Source organism: Trichomycterus rosablanca, chromosome 22 (assembly GCF_030014385.1).
Source record: "Trichomycterus rosablanca isolate fTriRos1 chromosome 22, fTriRos1.hap1, whole genome shotgun sequence".
NCBI classification, from domain to species: Eukaryota; Metazoa; Chordata; class Actinopteri; order Siluriformes; family Trichomycteridae; genus Trichomycterus; species Trichomycterus rosablanca.
Window position 1 is genome coordinate 18780788 of NC_086009.1, and position 21882 is coordinate 18802669.

Genomic DNA, 21882 nt, shown 5'->3' on the forward strand with positions numbered 1-21882 from the left:
CATTGGTTTATTATTTAATTGTTTTTTATGGCTGGTTTGGTTGGTTAATCTGCGTTTGTAATCTGCGTGAATTGATTGGTCGGTTGGTTGATTAGTTGTTGTGTGTGTGTTGATGAATTTGTCCGAAGGGATGAGATAGTCAATACACGCCCTCTCTCTGCTATACGATTGGTTCTGGGAACATTTTTAGAACTGTTTACAAAGTGATTTGCCCTTGACTGCTTTTTTATGGCTTTTGGACACACTTCTGTCATCAACATCATCAGTAAAACAATGACTTTATTAAAAAAATAAACACACATAACATCGTTCTGTCTTCATTATCCTCCTCGGAACAGTCCAGACTTTCTTCTAGCTTGAGTCAGGTTGTTTACGTTCCGCATCCGAACCCTTGAGCCACGAGTCTTTCCACTAACCGAGCGATGTTTCCGTGTCTCTGTGAGAGTTATACTTTTTTAAGCGCTAGCCTAGAGCGGGATTGCCGGATCCTCCATCCTGCCCCGTGTTATTTTTTTTGTTCTTTCAACCTTCCATGTAGCGATCATGACAAAGAGGTCTGCAGCTCCCCTAATGAGAGGCTTCAGAGGGAGGAACGAAGAAAGAACAAAAGAGACAGGGGTTGAAAAGGTAGTTCAGGAAGTGATCCATGCGTTGCGTTGGAGCTTAGCCCGAGGATGTTACGGAGCGCGGTGCTTATTTCTCAGCGGGCTGTCATGATCGACACACCGGCTGCACAAACCTTATTTCTATACAGTCCTCTGTTTTCTATTTTGAGCCAGCCTTGGCCATGTAAGATGAGATCTATAAAGCAAGGCTGACAGGTTCCAGGAGGCGTCCGGACGGTCTCGACGTCCTGCGACCGCCGTTCGTATACATCGATCAGGCATAACATTATGACCTTCTAACTGACTGGTCTGTGGCTATGCAGCCCCATGCGCAACAAACTGTGCTGCTCTGTGTATTCTGACACTTTCTATCAGAACCAGCATGAACTTCTTCAGCAATTTGTGCTACAGTAGCTCGTCTGTTGGATCGGAACACACGTGCCAGACTTCGCTCCCCATGTGCATCAGTGAGCCTTGGCCGCCCATGACCCTGTCGCCGGTTTACCACTGTTCCTTCCTTGGACCACTTTTGATAGATACTGACCACTGCAGGCCGGGAACACCCCACAAGAGCTGCCGTTTTGGAGATGCTCTGACCCAGTCGTCTAGCCATCACAATTTGGTCCTCGTTAAACTCGCTCAGATCCTCACGCTCGCCCATTTTTCCTGCTTCTATTATCAACTTTGAGGATAAAATGTTCACTTGGTGCCTAATATATCCCCTTCACTAACAGGTGCCGTGATGAAGAGATAATCAGTATATTCACTTCACCTGTCAGTGGTCATAATGTTAAGACTTGTTGGTGTATGCATGTGTGTAGCGACTCTGCATGACTGATTAGCAAATCAAAACAAAACGTAGAAGTCTAATGACCTTTTTATTAGCAGCACAGATCCTCGCTTCTTCCTGCTGCGGTGAACCGATGCCGCAGGGCCGGGGCCCGCCAAGAGCAACACAAGCACGGATTAAAAACAAAAAGAAAAGAGGGAGAGAAAAAGCGAAGGGTGTCTACAGTTCACTGAGCACCTCCAGAGTTCTCTCCTGCTAGGACGTGAGGTTTGCAGCTCGGGATGGAAAGCAGATTTGTTCCAGTGCGGCGGCCGGGAGGAAGATCACGTGGAAAAGAGAAGAGCCGCTCAGGATTGATGTCCATCAGAGAAGAGCTGGAAGAGGAACATATGCAGAGGAAACCGCCACCACGTATCCAGCATCTGCTTCTGTCTTTTTCTGCCTCTCCCACATGCACACATGTACTTTCTCTTTCTTCTTCACATGATGTCATTGACATTCCGCTCCTGTACGGACGCAGGAGACTTTTTAAAATGACCGAAGCGTCTGAGTCGGTGCACTCGAGAGCCATAAATCCGTTCCAATGTGGAATTCGATTCATGAATCGCTTCCAGACAGGGAGAGCTGGGCGGTAAATTGCTGTTTGGGTGTAAAGGAATGGATATTAGTTGGATGGGTGTTTTTTTTATTTGTTTGTGGAGGTTGGTAGGTTAATTAGTGGGTAGACGAAAGTGCTGCATTAGTGGGAAGGTTCATTAAGTAGTTAACTGCTCGGTTGGTGCTCGGTTGGTGTTGTTTAAACAATGACGGGTTAAGTAGATTTATTAATTGCTGTTCTTGATTGGTGGAGCTAGCTGGGTTATTTGGTTGTTGGGTGGTTGGGGGATTGGTCAGTAAGTATGTAAGCGCATTGGTTAATTGAATTAATTGAATTATTTAAGTGTAGGTTAATAGACAAAGCAACAAACTCACCAATCTATCTGCAGGTTGGTTGGTTCATGGTTTAGTCGGTTGAAGGGTTGATTGGCTAGTTTGATAAATGTGTTTTGTGGTTTAGGTTTAATTCAGTAGGATGGATGGTTTGTTTGTTAATTCCTTGGTTTGATTAGTAAGTGGGTTGACTAGTTCATCTGTTAGTTAGTTTGTTTGTAAGCTGCTCATGTAAGATGGTCAGTAGTTGGCTGGTCGGGTTGGTTGGTTGGTATGTTGGTAGGTAGGTTCTGTAATTTATTTGCCAGTTGGTGAGAGTAAGATTATTGATTTATTTGTTATTGATTGATTAGCTGATTGGTTGTTGAGTTGATTATTTAATTAAACAACCATGATTATTAGTTTATATGTTAGAGTTTATAAAGTTAGCCAGTAGTTTGGTTGGTTGGTAGGTTTATTAGGATGGATAAGTGGTCAAACAAATTACCTAGATAATGTGTAAGAAGGAAGGTTGGTTGGTAAACGAGTATGTTGGTGGGTAGGAAAGATTATTGATTTATTTATTATTTGTTGATTAGCTCATATGTTGTTGAGTTGGTCAGTTGGGTGGTTTGTTATTTGGTTGACCGTCCATGATTATTAGTTTATACGTTGGACTTGGAAGTAAATGAAGTTAGCCAGTAGTTTGGTTGGTAGGTTTATTAGAATGGATAAGTGGTCAAACAAGTTACCTAGATAATGTGTAAGAAGGCAGGTTGGTTGGTAAATGAGTACATCGGTGGGTTGTTATAGAGAAATTGGTCATGATAGGGGTACATTTTTGGCATTCAGCAGACGCTTTTACCCAACGCGACTTACAGTTGTGACAGTATACAATCTAAGCAATCAAGGGTTAATGGTCTTGCTCAAGGGTCCAACAGTGGCAACTAGGCAACCTTCCGATTACTAGTCCAGTATCTTAGCCACTAAGCTACAACTGCCTTAGTTTTGAGTGTAAAATCACGAGGCCGGGAGGAGCAAACATGCTCCAGACTCCAGACATCATTACAGTTTCTCCATACAGTGCAAGTTTTCCATCGTCTCCCAGCAGAGTGACGGAGGAGCTGAGCCAGCAGCGTTTTAAATAGGAACGTGGAAGTGATTGCATGCTTTTGCCTGTTATAAATAGACTCTCGCAGAAGCCAGCGCTGGAGATGCTATTTTAAAAATCTTTGTTGTGCTTCAGGCCAGAGGAATCTCAGAATGCAGGTCTGCAGTAATAACCTGCACATTTTTATAAGATGCAGGTTTAAGAACATTAGCGGCGTAGAGGGCATGGAAACGTCAGTGCTGATGGGCAGGTGCTTAATGGAACGGCGGGTGAAGTGTGTTCCGCGGCCATGTGGCTTTCCGTCATGATCCCGTATGATTGGCAGGATTTACGTTCGTCACGTCGCGCCGCTTAATCCATATCAGCGTTTTAATTCTAATTAAAGTGCACGGGGACGCACCGGGACGCCTGGCGAGTCACAACAGCTGCCTGCGCTGGCTGTGTCTTAAACCGCTCGGCTTGGAAATGAAACAGTGCCCGACTATACAGTTCAAATCAGGAGTTTGCGTACACTTGTTTACATGGAAGGATTGGGATTCTGACAAACATGGGTTGGGGATTCCAGTGTGATGCATCTCAGGACATTCCTTAATCTGGAATCTCTTCAGATCCACCGGGATCACTGACTGCCCTGCTGGACACCTGAGTCCTTTTCCATATAATCAGCCGATCAGCACAGCATATTCTTTAGGCCTGTTTCAATTTAAAAGGAAGCCCTCCTGCAAGGAAGTGGGTTACTTTTGGAATGGTTCACACAAACATGCTACAAAAGCTCCTGCATTATTAATTTGTTTACTGCAAGATGTGAGGAGGAAGCCAGATGAGGCGAAGTGAACTGGAAAAACACCACTGCTGTGTATGAAATGAAACTCCACTCACCGCTTCCTTACTGAGAACGACGCCGATGTGGGTTTATTGTTCAGCTTAGGGATCTAATCTATTCTGTGATATCACCATAGACAGCACTGCACAGTGATGGCCAAAGCCCTATGATGGATTGGCACCCTGTGTCCAAGGTCATTCTGCCTTGTGTCCAGTGTTTCCTGGTGGAACCAAACCACCATGACCCTGACCAGGATAAAAAAAAAGGAAATAATTATCATACCCGTTGTACTGTGAAGTGTGTTTGAGGTTTTTCTACCTTTTGTTGAGAAAATAAAGTTGTTTTTATTTTATAAGGAGATTTTATCTCCCTAAAATGCTCGTTCACTTTCACCATGATTTTGTGACACAAAAGGTATCTACAATCTGTTTACATTTACAATTTCAACAACATTTAGCAGGCGCTTTTTATTCAAAGTGACTCACAGTACTGTGACAGTATATTGTCTAAGCAATTGAGGGTTAAGGACCTTGCTTAAGGGCCCAACAGTGGCAACCTGGCAGTGTTGGGGCTTGAACCAGCGACTTTTTGATTACTAGTCCAGTATCTTAACCACTAGGCTACAACTAGCCAATCATGTCTGTGTAGATGCCAGGCCAGCCAACAGCACAGCTGAGATTCAAACCTGGGTCTCATCAGTGGTGGACGAATGTGCCATTCAAGCACCCATATCATTTTTTGTAGTAGTTGCTGTTTATCAATCCTCTGATTGTATCCATCCATTCATCTTGTTGCTGGCTGTCCTCTTCCTCTTTTACCTCAAACTGTTCCAAGCGTCACTGTCATCACTGCAATGAATTCGCTCTTCTCATAATGTTCCAAAATAAGAGCACTTTGGTTTGTTAGTTTTATTGTATGTTTCATTACACTTATAGATACACCACTGATCAAGTTAACGAGCATCATGCATGTAAACCTGAAGCAGATAAATGCAGTGAAAATAAACTAAAAACTTTACTGGTTAAATACTTAATAGAATAGAATAGAATAGAATAGAATAGAATAGAATAGAATGCCTTTATTGTCATTGCACAGTGCACAACGAAATTTTTGAGCATCTCCTTTACGGTACATGTATGTACACACAGACATATATAGACACATCTATTTAAAAATAAACATATACACATCTAGATACAAAATAAACGTGTGGTTTTAAGAACTTTACAGAAAAAAAAGAAGAAGAAGGAGGTTATTGCACAGTCCCTATAAATTGCACATTATTTTCTAACATGTAAAGTTTGATAGTTTAATGTTTTTATGGCAAGGCGTAAAAGCTTTTCAGAAGTCTGGAAGTACGGGCCTTGATACTCCTATAGCGCCTACCAGAGGGCAACAAGGAGAACAGGTTGCAACAAGGGTGAAATGAGTCCTTTATGATGTTTGTGGCCCGACGCAGGCATCGGATTCTGTAAATGTTCTCTAGTGAAGGTAGCTCAGTGTTGATGGTTCTCTGAGCTGATTTGATGACCCTCTGAAGAGCCTTCTTGTCAGCCTCAGAGCAACTGGCATACCACACCAGAATGCCATGGGTGAGTATGCTTTCCACTGTGCACTATGTAGTGAACAGGATGAGATTTGGGACAGAGCCTTGCTGTTTTAGCACTCTCTACATGTGAAAAGCAACCCAAGCTGGAACGAAAGTGAATTGCTTCAGGGTGCGGTGATGTCATGGAGGGCCGAAGTAATGAGTGTGTGTGTGTGTGTGTGGGACCAGTGTCGCTACGAGACATTGAGGAAGAGATCTGCCCTCTAATCCGCTGGATGAAAGTGGCTAAAGTGGCACCCCGTGGGTCTGGATGGGATCCAGCTCTTTGTTTAAAGTGAGGGGCAGCCTATAGGTTCTCCTCACAAACACACACACACACACACACACACACACACACGGAACGAGAAAAGGTGAAGGACGACCGAACGTCCGAGCGATGGGAAAGGGCCAGCGGGGGTTTAGGAAGAACTTGCCGTAGCCAATTTTGCCTGGCTTGGTCTGAGATGTGTGTGTGTGTGTGTGTGTGTGTGTGTGTGTGTGTGTGTGATCAGACAATTAGAAAGAAGACCAGCATGAGGACTGATAACGCACCCCAGCAGTGGCTTCACTCAAAGCTTGCTTAGTTCTGTCTGTGTGTGTGTGTGTATGTGTGTGTGTGTGTGTGTGTGTGTGTGATATATGACAGGCCCACAAGCTTTATGGCTTCACTAAATCAACCAGGATGGCTAGAATATTGCAGATGATCAATCACACAGCAGCAGCCGGACCGAGTCCAGTGACGCCCGTCTCCTCTAATATTCTTACACCATGTTGACCATCACTGTTTAAAAATATTATTTAAAAAACACCAGATTAATTTTACTCTTCAGTCTATTCAGCAGAATCACCAAAACAAGGTTCTGCCATGATAAACACAGCTGCCATAGCTTAGACACGGCTGTACAGGAATTCCTGTGCATGGTCAGACTTGCTGTGGGTCCTGAGTTTACCAAGAAACAAGTTGCAATGCCAATATATGAACTGGTAAGGTGCCACTTTGTTGCAGGGAATCCCTGAGTTTCTAGAGAAGGAGTGAGTAAATGAATGAGTGAATGAGTAAGAGGGAACGAGTGAGTGAGTGAGCAAGCGAGTGAGTGAGTGAGTGAGTGAGTTAGTAAATGAGCAAGAAAGTGAGTGAGTGGATACATGAGAGAGTGAGTGAGTAAGAGAGTGGGTGAGTTAGTAAACAAGCAGGTAAATGAATGAGTGAGTGAGTAAATAAGAGCAAGTAAGTTGACGAGTGAACGAGTGAGTGAGAGAGCAAGCAAGCAAGTTAATGAGTAAGTGAGCAAGTTAGCAAGTGAGTAAATGAGTGAGTGAGAAAGCAAAAGACTGAGTGAGTGAGCAAGTCGATGAGTGAGAGAGTGAATAAGTAAGAGAACAAGTGAGTGATCGAGCATGCAAGCTAGTGAGTGAATGAGTGATTGAGTGAGCGAGTAAGTGAGTGAATGAGGGAGTGACTGAGTAAGTGAGCAAGTTAGTGAGTGAGTTAGTAAACAAGACAGTAAGAGTGAATGAGTAAGAGTAAGTGAGTGAGTGGGTGAGAGTAACCAGTGAATGAGTGAGAGTGAGCAAGCAAGTAAGTGAGAGTAAGCGAGCGGGTTAGTGACCGAGTTAGTGAGTAAATGAGCAAGTGGGTGAGAGTAAACGTGTGAATGAGTGAGAGTAAGCGAGCGGGTTAGTGACTGAGTGAGTGAGTTAGTGAGTAAATGAGTAAGTGGGTGAGAGTAAACGAGTGAATGAGTGAGAGTAAGCGAGCGGGTTAGTGACTGAGTGAGTGAGTTAGTGAGTAAATGAGTAAGTGGGTGAGAGTAAACGAGTGAATGAGTGAGAGTAAGCGAGCAGGTTAGTGACTAAGTGAGTGAGTTAGTGAGTAAATGAGTAAGTGGGTGAGAGTAAACGAGTGAATGAGTGAGAGTAAGCGAGCAGGTTAGTGACTAAGTGAGTGAGTTAGTGAGTAAATGAGTAAGTGGGTGAGAGTAAACGAGTGAATGAGTGAGAGTAAGCGAGCGGGTTAGTGACTGAGTGAGTGAGTTAGTGAGTAAATGAGTGAGTGACTGAGCGAGCGAGCAAGTTAGTGATTGAATGAATAAGAGTGAGTGACTGACCAAGCAAGTGTATGAGTGAGTGAGTGAGTGAGTGAGAAAGTAAGTAAACAGTTACATTACACTGTCATGGATTGCTGCCCTCTCTGAAGTACATTCCTGCCCTCCACCTAGTATTTCCAGTTGGCAGCAGACCCACTGTGACCCTGACCAGGCTAGAACGATGACTGAAAATGAACATAGAGACACTCGGCTGCTTTTTTCCGAGTGTTTAGTTTCAGCTTGAGTCTTTTGCCGGTTGACGGGGGGAGAAACACGAGGCCGAGGGAAGGTTTTAGGAGAGCAGCTTTCTCCTGAGCTTCCTCCTCCATCTCCACCCCTCACTTCCCTCCTACTTTCACTCACTCGCTCACCAACACACACTCGTGCTCACACACCCTCACACACACACACACTCTCACTCATCCATAATTGATGCTCGAGTCGGGCCGATGCTGCAGGGCTCGCCACTAAAGCAGCTGCTCAGTTTATGGAGGGAAAAGCCAGCAAGATGGTGGAGCAGGTACTTTTACCTTCTGATTCTTGCTTACCAAGCGTTTTTTTTTTCTGTGCTGTGGCTGCAGACTGAAAGCGGTTAGTGTGTGTGTGTGTGTGTGCACCCTAAAGCAATTGGGAGCCTCCTTCAGCTCCTCTTTTCAGGCCGTCTTATCAGCAGCTGGTTTGCTTTCTACCGCTGTATACTTTCTTTCTTTCTTTCCTTTTTCCTTTTTTTTTGTTCCCGGCTCCGTTTCAGGTTTGTGTGGGCGTCCGAGATTAGGAATTTTGCAGCCAGATGCAGCACCAATAATTCCTCAGAGCCGGTTAGATCTCTGGCTTTCTTCGAGGAAAGGAAGACTCGCTTTGATGAGCCGAGACTGCAAAATTTAGGGCTCAATAAATAAAAGAAAAAAAAACGCTTTATTTCCGCATGCCTCTTTCAAATCAGGTCTCATCTAATGCATGAGTTGCGGACGGTTTTAAAACTAGGTCTTGGAGGAGTGTGTTTTATAGCCCCGTTGGTGTTCGGGGAGCCGAGAAGTGCTGAGTCCAGCGCGCTGCCACGTAAAACGTATCCCGGGCCTCCAAATGTGGTTCTCATTAGGGAGGAGGCTGGAGCGCTTAGGCCAGCCTGACTGTCTGCCATCTATTTTCTCAAGTCGCCGAGTTCAGCTGCTTCTCGCTTCGCTCTGTGCTTTTCTGCTCTTATTCTTTTATTTCTTTTCCACACACACACACATACACACTTCGCAGTCCCTTGCCGTCTTCGCATTTGACACTCGGGCCTAAAGAGTTTAACACTCTTAATGGAATAAAAGCCTAATTACAGAGTGAAGTGTGTGTCGATGGCACAGAGCGCTGAAGGTGTTAATGGCAAACAGTGTGATGTGGGGAACATCTGCTCAGGAAGTTTTTTTATGAACGATGAAACGTACAGCCGAAGTCAAAAGTTTACATGCACTTGCGAGTGGATTCCACAGCTGTTCTAGGATTTTATGTTCTTTAATTGTTCTTTTGTTTTTGTTGTTGGATTTGTTTTGTATTTTTGCGATTTTCCTTTTTTCCTCCCAATCTAGTTGTACCTAATTCCTCAGTTGTAACATCCTCGGCCACCGCAGACCCCCACCATGATCTAGTCCAGGGTTTTTCAAACTATTGAAAACACAAAAAATGCATCTTATTCCCACCACAAAGGGGTTGCGACCCAGGGTTTGAAAAACCTCGATCTAGAAGGCGGCGGACTATAACGCGCCCCATTGGACACGCACCTAATTTTGTCCTGTTTCTTTTTACTCGCAGAGAGCAGCATCACGTACGGACAGTCAATCGCCCTAACAATTACTCCCTCGAATTGGACGGGCGCCTAGCCGGTCGATAGCACAGCTGGTGAGCTTGCACATTAGTCCACTGCATTAGTCCACTGTGACACGCAAGAGCCTTTCATTAATTCCCTTCCTTAAACTGGTATATAACTGGTTTATTACATCTGTCAGCAATTGTCATGCCTGAACCAAATGAATTCAAGAATTAGAAGGGGTGTCCTAATAATTGTATCCATATCGAATGGAATGGAAGGCCTTTATTTGTCATTTATACATACACAGGTGTACAGTACAACAAAATTCTTTCTTTACATATGCCAGCTGGGGGTAAGAGCGCAGGGTCAGCCATTGTACGGCGCTTTGCTCAAGGGCCCAACAGTGGCAGCATGGCAGAGCCTGTATTCAAACTCTCAACCTTTCGATTGATAGCTCAGAGCACCACCTACTACTGTAGGCTACCACTGTGAGTATGAGAGCGTTGGTGTGTATCCGTTGCTGTATCCAGTCGTCCCCCTTCCAAGGTTGGGCGATGCTAGTAGTCCAGCTGATGATGTCACAGTTTGTAGCCCCCCTGCAGATTGATTTTTTTAATGTGGTGTTTTGCATAAAGCGTGCAGCCGTACCGCCCCGCTAATTCACTTTCACTGAACCCGAATCCAGTCGGTTCTTCTTTATAATAGACAGCAGAACCTACGTACACGACATCTGCATAAAGTAATGCGTGCCGGCGTCATCGAATTAACATGCACGCCGCACAGCACAGCGCCGCACCACGCGGTTCGTCTGGCCCGACGGCGGCCGTAGCCGTAGTGTTTTCGTGCTCTCGTAATACGGCCTTGTTTATCGACGCGGCCGGCTAATGCGGGGCCGTCGGAGCGTCCTCCGTCTCAGCATGCAAAGTGGAAATTTGCCGTCCACCTGGGGAGACGTCTCCATGCCTAAGTGGATAATCCGGCCTCTTCTGAGCCGCCGAACGAGGCCTGATTGAATGAGAAAGCTCCCGGTGAAGTAAAGGTCTACGGTGTCTTGTGTATGGAACATTTCCATCGCCGGACGTGCTTGTTCTTTTGTTAGCGCCGCCGCGTGATTTGATTTGACCTTGAATCCTGAAACCGATCGCTTTGTTCTGGCACGATCGGTGTTTCCTGTAGGGAAAAATAGTCCAGTGCCAAGTTAACATTTTATCATATAAATGTCATAATATATATACACCGACAAGGCATAAAATTATGACCACTGACAGGTGAAGTGAGTGGGATATATTAGGCACCAAGTGAACATTTTATCCTCAAAGTTGATGTTAGAAGCGGGAAAAATGGGCGAGCGTGAGGATCTTGTTCTGAGCGAGTTTGACGAGGTCGTGTACGTCAGAGCATCTCCAAAACTGCGGCTCTTGTGGGGTGTTCCCGGTCTGCAGTGGTCAGTATCTATCAAAAGTGGTCCAAGGAAGAAACAGTGGTAAATCGGCGTCAGGGTCATGGGCGGCCAAGGCTCAAATTGCTGAGGAATACAACATCTCATAAAACACAGTATGGGGCTGCATAGCCGCCGACCAGTCAGGGTGCCCATGCCTCCTCGACAGGCAGCAAAACAGGGACGAACACAATATTAGGAAGGTGGTCGTAATGTTATGCCTGATCGGTGTATGTACTCTATAGTAGGGTGACACACTGATACACTAGGTAGTGTAGGTGCTGCAGAGCACATAGGTCCTGGGGTTTGGGTTTAATCCAGGCCTCTGATCACTTATGGCATTATCGTAATTATACAGACGATAATTGGCGTGTCTGGGGGAGGGAAGGCTGGACGGGATTTATCATGACCTATTTATTCTGACCTCTGCTGGCTGATTATGGCGCTTGCACAGAGACAAGGATAATAGAGATCAGGCTGCGTTCTGCCAAATGTAGCAAGGAGGGGTGAATTAACGTCTGTTTGTTTATTTCTGGTGCTTGAGTGTGTTTATCTCCTGCCTGTCATGGCAAAGCAGCTAGTTTTGGAACTGTACGCTGCAATGTTTGCGCATTGTTGTTTCCCAACATGAGCGGTGATCACATGACAAACTCTTAAACAAGAGAAAACTGCAGCAGTTTTCTCTTGTTTAAGAGTTTGTCATGTGATCACCGCTCATGTTGGGAAACAAAAATGCCCCTAATACCAAACCAGTTGACTAACCCTTTATCTCTTCTTTCCGTTCTCTCTCCAGGGTAATCAGGACGCCCCAGCCCCTCCAGAGCCCATGGCGCAGCCGTACCCCTCCGCCCAGTTCGCGCCCCCTCAGAACGGCCTGCCCGCCGAATACCCGGCCTCTCACCCCCACCCGGCGCCGGAGTACCCGGGCACCAGCGCCGTCCCCGAGCACACGCTGAACATGTACCCGGCGGCACACACGCACAGCGAGCCCAGCGCCGACCCCAGCGCACACACCGTCTCCGGGACAGCCACAGTAAGGACGGGCGGAGGACGCGCTTCCTCGAACCACGCCCACTTTTCTTTCTTATTTTTCTACTGCAGTTCCCATATGGGGAGAAAAATTTAGCTGGTCACTAGACCTGAACGGGTTGAGAAGTAAACTGGCATCACTACTGGTGTGTTTGTGTGTGTGATATGGTTACTCCCTGCCCCCCTCTTGCTCTGTGTGTGTGTGTGTGTGTGTGTGTGTGTGTAAGATTGTCTATCTGACCGCGCCTGACTGCATGTCTCTCTGTCTTTCTCTCCCTCTGTGTGTGTGTGAGAGAGAGAGAGAGAGAGATATGGGATGTGGTCACTCCCTGTCCCTCACCTGGTGTCAGGTGTGTGTGTGTGTGTGTGTGTGTAAGACTGTCTCTCTCTCTGACTGCATCTGGCTGGCTGTTGCTCTGTGTGTCTATCTGTCTGAATGTCTGGCTGACTGTCTCTCTCTCTCATACTGTATCAGTCTCTATATGTGTGTGTGTGTGTGTGTGTGTGTGTGTGTAAGACTGTCTAGCTGACTGACTGTCTGGCTGACTGTCTCTCTCTCTCATACTGTATCAGTCTCTATGTGTGTGTGTGTGTGTGTGTGTAAGACTGTCTAGCTGACTGACTGCGCCTGGCTGAATGTCGCTCTCTGTCTCTCATACTGTCTCAGTCTGTGTGTGTGTGTGTGTGTGTGTGTAAGACTGTCTCTGACTGCATCTGGCTGACTGTGTGTGTGTGTGTGTGAAAGATTGTCTCTCTCTCTGACTGCGTCTGGCTGACTGTCTGTGTGTGTGTGTGTAAAACTGTCTCTCTCTCTGACTGCGTCTGGCTGACTCTGTGTGTGTGTGTGTGTGTGTGTGTGTAAAACTGTCTCTCTCTCTGACTGCGTCTGGCTGACTGTCTGTGTGTGTGTGTGTGTGTGTAAAACTGTCTCTCTCTCTGACTGCATCTGGCTGGCTGTTGCTCTGTGTGTGTGTGTAAGACTGTCTGGCTGACTGTCTGTGTGTGTGTGTGTGTGTGTGTGTAAAACTGTCTCTCTCTCTGACTGCGTCTGGCTGACTGTCTGTGTGTGTGTGTGTGTGTGTGTGTGTAAAACTGTCTCTCTCTCTGACTGCATCTGGCTGGCTGTTGCTCTGTGTGTGTGTGTAAGACTGTCTGGCTGACTGTCTGTGTGTGTGTGTGTGTGTGTGTAAGACTGTCTCTCTCTCTGACTGCATCTGGCTGGCTGTTGCTCTGTGTATGTGTGTAAGACTGTCTGGCTGACTGTCGCTCTCCGTCTCTCGTCTGCATCTCAGGTGTTTAAGATCGACTCGAGTCTCAGGTTCTGATCCCGTTCCTGATCGTGTCGGTGGGCTTCGCTCTCTAAATCTGTCCGATGTTTTGGAGCGTCGGCTTTAATAATTGAGTGTTTTGCTGTTGCTTCACTAACTGCAAACAAACACATTTTCACAACCTTTTATTTTCAAAGAATATCATGGAGAAAATCATTCCATCCACACTGCAGTGCTGTTTAGAACAGAGTGGAAAACCAATTTCAGCTTTTTATAGTGTAGTCAGGCGTCTAATAGATTAAACCATTAACTAAATAAAAGCTCGATTTAAATAGAGCAGATCAACATGATTTTGTTTTAGTAAATGAGTAAATAAATGGGAGTGAACATGAAGTACATATGAAAGAAATAAAGGAATAAATAATACATTTCATTTAACCAAAAAAAACCCCATATTTTTATTTACATCTGTGGCATTTAGCGGACGCTTTTATTCAGTTGACACTGAATACAATTTAAGCAATCAAGGGTTAGGGGGCTTGCTCTGAGGCCCAACAGTGGCAACTAGACAGTGCTGGGGCTTGAACCAGCAACCTCATGATTACTAGTCTTCTACTTTCCATGCATTAAGGATGCTTTTCATATATATGACAATAAAATAATAATAATATTAATAATCATAATAATAATTAATAATAATAATAAATAATAATAACAATCAATTATAATAAATAATTAATGATAATAATAAATAATAGTAATAAATAATATAATAATACTAATAATACTAATAATAACTAATAATACTAATAAAAAATAATAATACTAATAAAATAATAATAATATTAATAATAAATAAAAATAATAATAATTATTATTATTATTATTGATATTATCATTACAATATAATTGTAGTAATAGCAATACAATAATAAAATAATAATAATTAAAAAAAATAAAATCATATTAATAATTACAATATAATTGTAAGAATAGTAATAAACTGGGCACAATGCAGTAACACACCCTGTACTGGACACCAATCATATTGCAGGGCCCCGGCCATCCTCCCCCCTCAGACACAGCCAATCACGTCAGTATGTGGACGCCTGACCGGAAACATGAAAAAAAAAAACTTGGTTCATTGAAATTCTTTGGACGGTCCCCTCTTACGAACTGGATGATTAAAAGAAATTCCCAGAACAAATCAAGCATTAAGACTTGCATTTAATTACGATGGAAAATGTGATTGCATTGCAGCTGCTCCCAAATGTTATTGTGTGTTGCGTCTTTGCGTTTTCGGCGAAAGGGAGCAAAGGCACATCTGGAAAAGCCATTACTCTTCCCCCCTCCTCCTCTTCCTCTCCCCCATCCTCGCTCTCCTTCTTACTATTTCATTCCCTCAGTCTTCAGGGTTATGGGGAGAAAAGCAAAACTGCATCGCCATCCAAAACAATGACCTCATCCAGCGGGAGTTGTTTTTAGAGCGATGTCATTTCTCTCACGCCTTTATTCTTTCTGCTGTGGAAGGGGTTCGGGACTCGGGCTATACGTTTCTCTTCTGTATGTGCTCTCACTGATACATTTAGTGACCGTGCGGCGACCTTAAGCTTGGGTTTCTACACGTGCGTTATTGTTCATACATAAAATTAAAAAAGCCCTGTTTTAATCTACAGCTGTGTCCAAAAATCTGAATCTACTGTTAAAAACAAGTTTTATTTTATTAGTTGGTAGTTGCATATTAATATGACGAGCCTGAACATTATGACCACACCTTACAAATGTGAGTACCCACACTTTGGGTGGCTAAGACTCAGACTCTAAGAATCAGACTCATTTTTATACTGGTGATTAGATGAACAAGTCACAACACAAGAGGCATCAGACTCATCTCAACTAAAGCCGCTCAGGTGGTGCAGTGGTAAAATATGCTAGCACACCAGAGCTGGGATTTTGAATACATTGTATCGAATCTCAGCTCTGCCATCCGGCTGGGCTGGGCGGCTACATGAACAACGATTGGCTGTTGTTCACAGGGTGGGAAAAGCCGGACCAGGGCTCCTCATAACTGGTGCAATTACGACCTCTGCTGGCTGCACAGAGTTGGGAAATAGTGCTGATCAGGGTGTGGCTCTCCATGCACAAGGCTGATCCACATATGAACGCGCCTCGTGCAGGTGAAAAGATGCAGTCGGTACTACACACGTGTCGGAGGGGGCGTGTGTCAGTTGCAAAGCTCCTCAGTCTGCAGTGGAGGGATGTATCGGTAGAGGTGAAGCGTAACGCAACCAGGGGGATCGAATACGACTGGGGGGGGGGGGGGGGGGTTAGATTAACTATTTAGCAGAATGCACTGTCACAAGATTTACTAAAGCTGGAGGACCTGCTGGTAATGTTCTTTAGATGGTTTCTGGAGTCCATGTTTTGGTGGGTCAGAGCTTTTTTGGCAGCCTATTAGATAAATGGTCCTAATTAAAAAAAAAAAAATTAAGATATACAAAAAGAATCAAATCAGATAAAAATAGAACAAACTTAAAACCAGAAACACTAGTGGTGGTTCAGTAGCTGTTTCCTTGGCCTCGGTGGTCAGTGTTTGTGTGTAAACCGATCTGGTCCCAGAGCGCTGGGTCGGATGCTGTCTGCTGTATGTACACTGTCTCGCTCTGCTGGCCTCTCTCGCTCTTCCTCGTCCTGGGAGATCCAGCCAGCGTCATGTTTCCTTGTTGAGAGCAGAAGTGATACAGCTGCACTGCGAGGATACAGACGACTGGATCGTACAGATCGTCCAGCTACTGTTATATAATAAGAGTCTAGGCTGTATCACAGACTGGACTGAATAATGAGGAATTTTCTTATTTGGTGTATGAATGGTTTGTGTAAATCCAATCCATTCCAATTATTCTCCAGACCACACGAGGAGGACGGAGGTCCCTGCTGAGTCTGGTTCCTCTCAAGGTTTCTTCCTTTAAATTAAGCAGCGGGGGGGGGGTTTGGTCTGTCAGTCATGGATGCTGTAAAGTGGCTTTGAGACAATGTCTATTATAAAAAGAGCTATACAAATAAATCTGACTTATAATAATATAACTCCTATTATTAGCACCAGAATAAAATGAGAAGGATTCCCCCTGTTACCTTTTAACTGTTGAAAAATACCTTGGAAATGCAGCCATTATTCCACAAAAAAGCATAACTAGCATTTACTAACCCTTCTCCACGACTCTTCTCTGGAAGGTTGCTGGTTCAAACCCCACCACATTCATGCCACTACGTTCATGCCCTTGAACAAGGCTGAGCAATGCCTGACCACAAAAATGCTCTTTTCCCACAGACGCACTGCAAAATCTTGTGGATCTTGTGAAGGCTGTTATAGCTGCAAAGAAAGGTGGGGAGCAAATGATCTTGTACAAAACAGCCAAAGTATAATTTAAAGCACAGGGAAAAACAAAGTAACTTCATTCTGGAGTAAAATTGGAGACCTGGCAACCGCTCCCAGAAGCTTCAGAATAAGTACTATATTATATTTTTTGGGTTAGAAATGTAATAATCACAAAACTGGATGCTGGTAATTAGCCAAACCTGTGACAAATAAAGAAAAGCGGTAATAAATCTCCAGATTTCCCATTTTTGTGTAATTCTGCAACATTTGCATATTTTGAACCTTGTTGTAGATACAAATCGTTCCTTAAAACAAGAGAGCGAGAGAGAGAAAAACAGTGAGAGAGAGAGAGAGAGAGCGAGAGCAAGGCTTTGAGAGTGGCGTTTATTTTCCACAAATCTTTTTATTTTCCCGTTTCCCAGCCTGCACTGAGAGAGCGACGTGATTGCCTCTCTCCGTTTCACTCACCGCCTATTAGGCGAGTCCTTTGATGCAAAATAAAGTGACTCAGTAAAAGCGAGCGTGTTTCTCTTTCTTTCGCGCGTTTGTTTATTTTCACATTCGAGGCGGCGGCGTCCGCTGCCAGCGGGGAGAGAAATGCAACACAGATGGCATGCGGCACGAGCGTCAGCTGTTAGCATGCTACATACACACCGACTGCGTTTTAACTTGGCACGCGGCCTGGGTTCATTCTAAAAGAGAAGCCAGAGATATTCTTATCGTTTTAACTAGGTGGTTTCGGCTAAATTTGCGTCTCTGGCGGGATTTTATCGTCCTTGGCAGGCGTTGTGTGTTTATTTATTTATTTTCTTCTCCAGCTCAATATGAAAAACATAAAATCCATATTTAGGCTTTCTGTGCTGTGGAGCGGCTTCCAGAAGCTCTCGTTTTCAAAACCCTGAATAAACGAAACGGCTGTAATTTAGACCAGGGCTGTTCCAAAGGTGGCCCGGGGGGGCGAAAGTGACCGGCCTCAATTCCCTAATGTAACTCACCACACTAAAGCTCAATATTATAACGTATTTCTTACATGCAGTATGATTCCAGAAAGGCAACCAAACAAAAATATCCAAACAGCATAGAGGGCTTAACAGTGCTCAATCTGAAGCTCTCAAGTTCAAATCTCAGCTCTGCTAACAGTGGTTACACAGTGATTGAGGGAGGGTGTAGGGATTCCTCATAACTGCTGCAATTACGACCCCTGCTGGCTGTTTGATACGCTAGCATTACTACCACTGAGATCAGATCCAGGGTTTTAATCTCAGTGTTAATATCGGCTGGTCTAAACCCGGGTATCTGTGACATATGCTAGTTTATTAACCTGTTACGCCACCCAAGCGACCAACATGCCCTCACTCACTCACTTTCTTAATCGCTTATCCAATTAGGGTCACGAGGGGGGGGGAGTGCTGGAGCCTATCCCAGCTTTTCAATGGGCGCAAGGCACACAGTAACACCCTGGACGTGGCGCCCATTCACCTATACGGCAATTCAGTGTCTCCAATTAACCTGACTGCATGTTTTTGGACTGTGGGAGGAAACCGGAGCTCCCGGAGGAAACCCACACAGACACGGGGAGAACATGCAAACTCCGCACAGAAAGGACACGGACCACCCCGTCTGGGGATCGAACCCAGGACCTTCTTTCTGTGAGGCGACAGTGCTACCCACCGAGCAACCGTGCCGCCCGACCAACATGCATAAAAAAATAAATAGTCGTAAGCAAGGATTGGGACACGACCCAAGCGTCACCTAACAAAGCTGAGTAGTAATAAAAGCAGTTGCAACTGGAATTCTTCTCCATGTGTCACCAGTGGTTGGTCTTTTCCATCCAGTTCAGCCATGTGTCTCTGTGTGAGGCTTTCTCACACCATGTTAGTGCTAGTGTGTATATGTGTGTGTGTGTGTGTGTGTGTGTGTGTCAACAAGCCTGTCAGTGTTTGCCGTTTAGCGCCCAGCATCAGATCAATGAATGGTAAACACTCTCGAGTCCCCGATCAGTAATTGAGAAGCTCTCTCCGGACTGATCCGGTTTCCTCTCCTTATCTTATAGCCTCTCTTTACCTTCTCTGAAGCTGTCCTTCGCCTTCTGCTTCCCTTCAACACACACAAACCGTCCTGGGAGGCTATGAGACTCTCAGAAAAATAAATAATAATATCAAATAATGCTTCTTTGTGCCCGTATAAATAAGGCTAGTTTGACTGGACTCATTACAATATAGAACAGGTTGGGAGGAAAACCCAAACTGTCACTTTATGCTGAAAGAAACTGAGTCTAAATGGTCAGCTGTAAACCAGTAAGCACTAAAAACAGGTCTGCCATTGATGTAAATTAATATCCGAATAATAAAGACATGTGACACTGTCCACAGTCCAGCAAGCTTTCCATAGCCCTGAGGTTATAACCCAACGGTACATGATGTCCGGCCACTCAGTGCCAGCTTGGAAGTGCCTGGATTTGATCATATAATTTGATCAATGCACACACTGGTTGTATATAATAACGTACACTATATGGCCAAAAGTATTAGGACACCTGATCTGGAGCTTGTCGGATGTCCTAGCGATTTTTTGATTACTAGTCCAGCTAGTTAAGGTAACCACTATGCTACAAGTGTCTGTGTGTTAGTCACAGCTCTCCTCGGTCAGGAGGGGACATCAGCAGCATTAGAGGCGGAAATATAAATTAGGAAATAGATTGGGAGGGGGGGCACATAAAAAATATGGCTTCCTATAGCCGCCCATATCAAATACAAAATAATCCATGGCCTCGCCCCTTTCTACCTTAGCGAAGTCCTTCACACTTACAGTCCTAACAGCGCCCTAAGATCCTCTGGTTCCCTGTTTAAGACTGGTGTCGATTGGCGGTAGGTCTTTTAGTTCCTCAGCCCTCAAACTTTGGAACCTCCATCTGACCAAACCTTCATCTCCTCCTTCAAAGGTCAACTAAAAACTCTCCTCTTTACTGCACATTATCCTTCTCCCTCTGCGTGTGTTAGTTTTGTTTGCACTGTTTTAAACTCTATTTATTAAGAATAAAAAAAAAACAAATAACATCACTTTCCTACACCGTCACCTTCCGATGCATTTTTCAGCGTTGTACCAACTTTTTAATGCCATCAGCAAAAAATAGTTTTGGTTGAGCGTGTAGCCACTGATGCGCCGCTGCTTTCACATCATCATCACGTGAAAATCTTCTTCCCCTTAAAGCTTCTTTGAGTGTCCAAAAAGGTTGAAATCAGATGGTGCTAAATCCGGACTATAAGCGTCTCTCAGTCGCTCAGACACGACCGATTACTCCTCCTACTACCCTCACCGCTTCCAATCTAAATATAAAAGTGCAGAAACTTTTTGAAGATCTCTCGTATGTAATGATGTTATTTGCTCTTTCCTTTAATATTTACATCATAAAGTGTTCTTGGGTTTGTGAAAGGCGCTATATCAATGGAACTTATTATTATTAAAAACAGAAACGATATCGATTTGACTCGTGCAGTCGATTCCTCGAGTATGAGCAGCCGGTCAGATCTTTACATTTCCCAGCTCACCCGAGGACTCGTACCGCATTCCACCCCGCCGTTTTATTGCCGCCGTTATAAAGCAGACAGCGCACATTTCCAATCAGAATCGGTCCTTTCTGCAGGGCTGCATTAAAAATCAGAGCGGGTTCAATTCGGCCGGCGTAATAAAAGACGCACATGGTGTCACTTTTACATTTGATGCTTTACGGCGCTACATTAGCACTTGATCTGCTTTGTTCTTCGTGCTTGAAGAGTGAGTGTGCTTTTGTTTATGAGTTGTAATAACACACGACAGCTTCTTCTTCTTTTTTTTTAAACATTTATTTATTCTTTCCTCAGGCTGTTTGTGTCTTGAAAGACTAGAGGAGTGATTCTTCATGCCCCTGTCTTCTTCTCATGTCTGCGAGGCTTCGTGCCGTCGTTCTGACGGTGTGATGTACATACTGAAGTAGAGACGCCAGAGCTGCGTCTCAAACTGCGTCTTCGATTAGAGGATTTTTTTTAGAGCACTTACGGCTGAAGTTTAAAGTTTATATGCACTAACAACAGCCCCTTTATGATGACTGAATAATTGGAACACAGCCTTCCTTGTGGTATGGCCTCCTAATTCCTTATAGAATAGAAAAGTTGTTCTGCAGTCAGGTGTGGAAGAGTGGGAGTAAATGCAAAGACCTAAAAAAAGAAAAAAAGGGGAAGGTGGGAAGGCGGCTGTGTCTCTTTTCACTTTTTACCCCTCAGCCTCCGAATCAGGGCACCTCTCATGCCCCGCAACCCCTACACACTTCAGCTTTATACGCTGTACATAAATATATGAGGGTGTGTTCATGTTTGCTCTACATATGTTTATATATATATATATATATATATATATATAACTGTACGAACCACCGGTAGCGAAAAGAAGCTTCATTTTGACTCATTATTGAGACGTGACCATAGTAATACAATCGTATACAATACATCGTAATACAATACATGCCACAATACAGCTATCATACGTTGTATATTTGATACACAGGCTTTGTGTATGAATCTCTATTACAGTTGCTTCTGAATGTACATACACTATATGGCAAAAAGTATTGGGACACATCTTCTAATTGAACACATATCTTTCAGCCACAGTTGCTAACAGGTGTAATAAATCTTTAGGGAAGGTCCTGTTTCCTGTTCCAATATGACTGCACCCAAAAGAGTACTGAATTCAACCACCCTGAACAACTCTGGAATGAACCGGAACATCAATTGAGGCTTTCCTGACCAACATCAGTGTCAAGCCATATACAGTGTATCACAAAAGTGAGTACACCCCTCACATTTCTGCAAATATTTCATTATATCTTTTCATGGGACAACACTATAGACATGAAACTTGGATATAACTTAGAGTAGTCAGTGTACAGCTTGTATAGCAGTGTAGATTTACTGTCTTCTGAAAATAACTCAACACACAGCCATTAATGTCTAAATAGCTGGCAACATAAGTGAGTACACCCCACAGTGAACATGTCCAAATTGTGCCCAAATGTGTCGTTGTCCCTCCCT

General features: G+C 44.3%; 1 protein-coding gene across 6 annotated transcripts in view; it reads left to right on the plus strand.

The window, feature by feature from the left end:
• The window catches only part of rbfox1 (RNA binding fox-1 homolog 1), a 303171-nt gene that overhangs the window by 233590 nt on the left and 47699 nt on the right, over positions 1 to 21882 (plus strand). For 5 of the 6 annotated variants that reach the window (XM_063018467.1, XM_063018468.1, XM_063018470.1 and 2 more), the window contains one exon: positions 11937 to 12176. In XM_063018467.1, coding sequence (XP_062874537.1) covers positions 11937 to 12176 — 240 coding nt within the window. Of the gene's footprint in view, positions 1 to 8278; positions 8434 to 11936; positions 12177 to 21882 lie in introns of those variants that run through there. The other variant, XM_063018469.1, reaches the window with a different exon arrangement.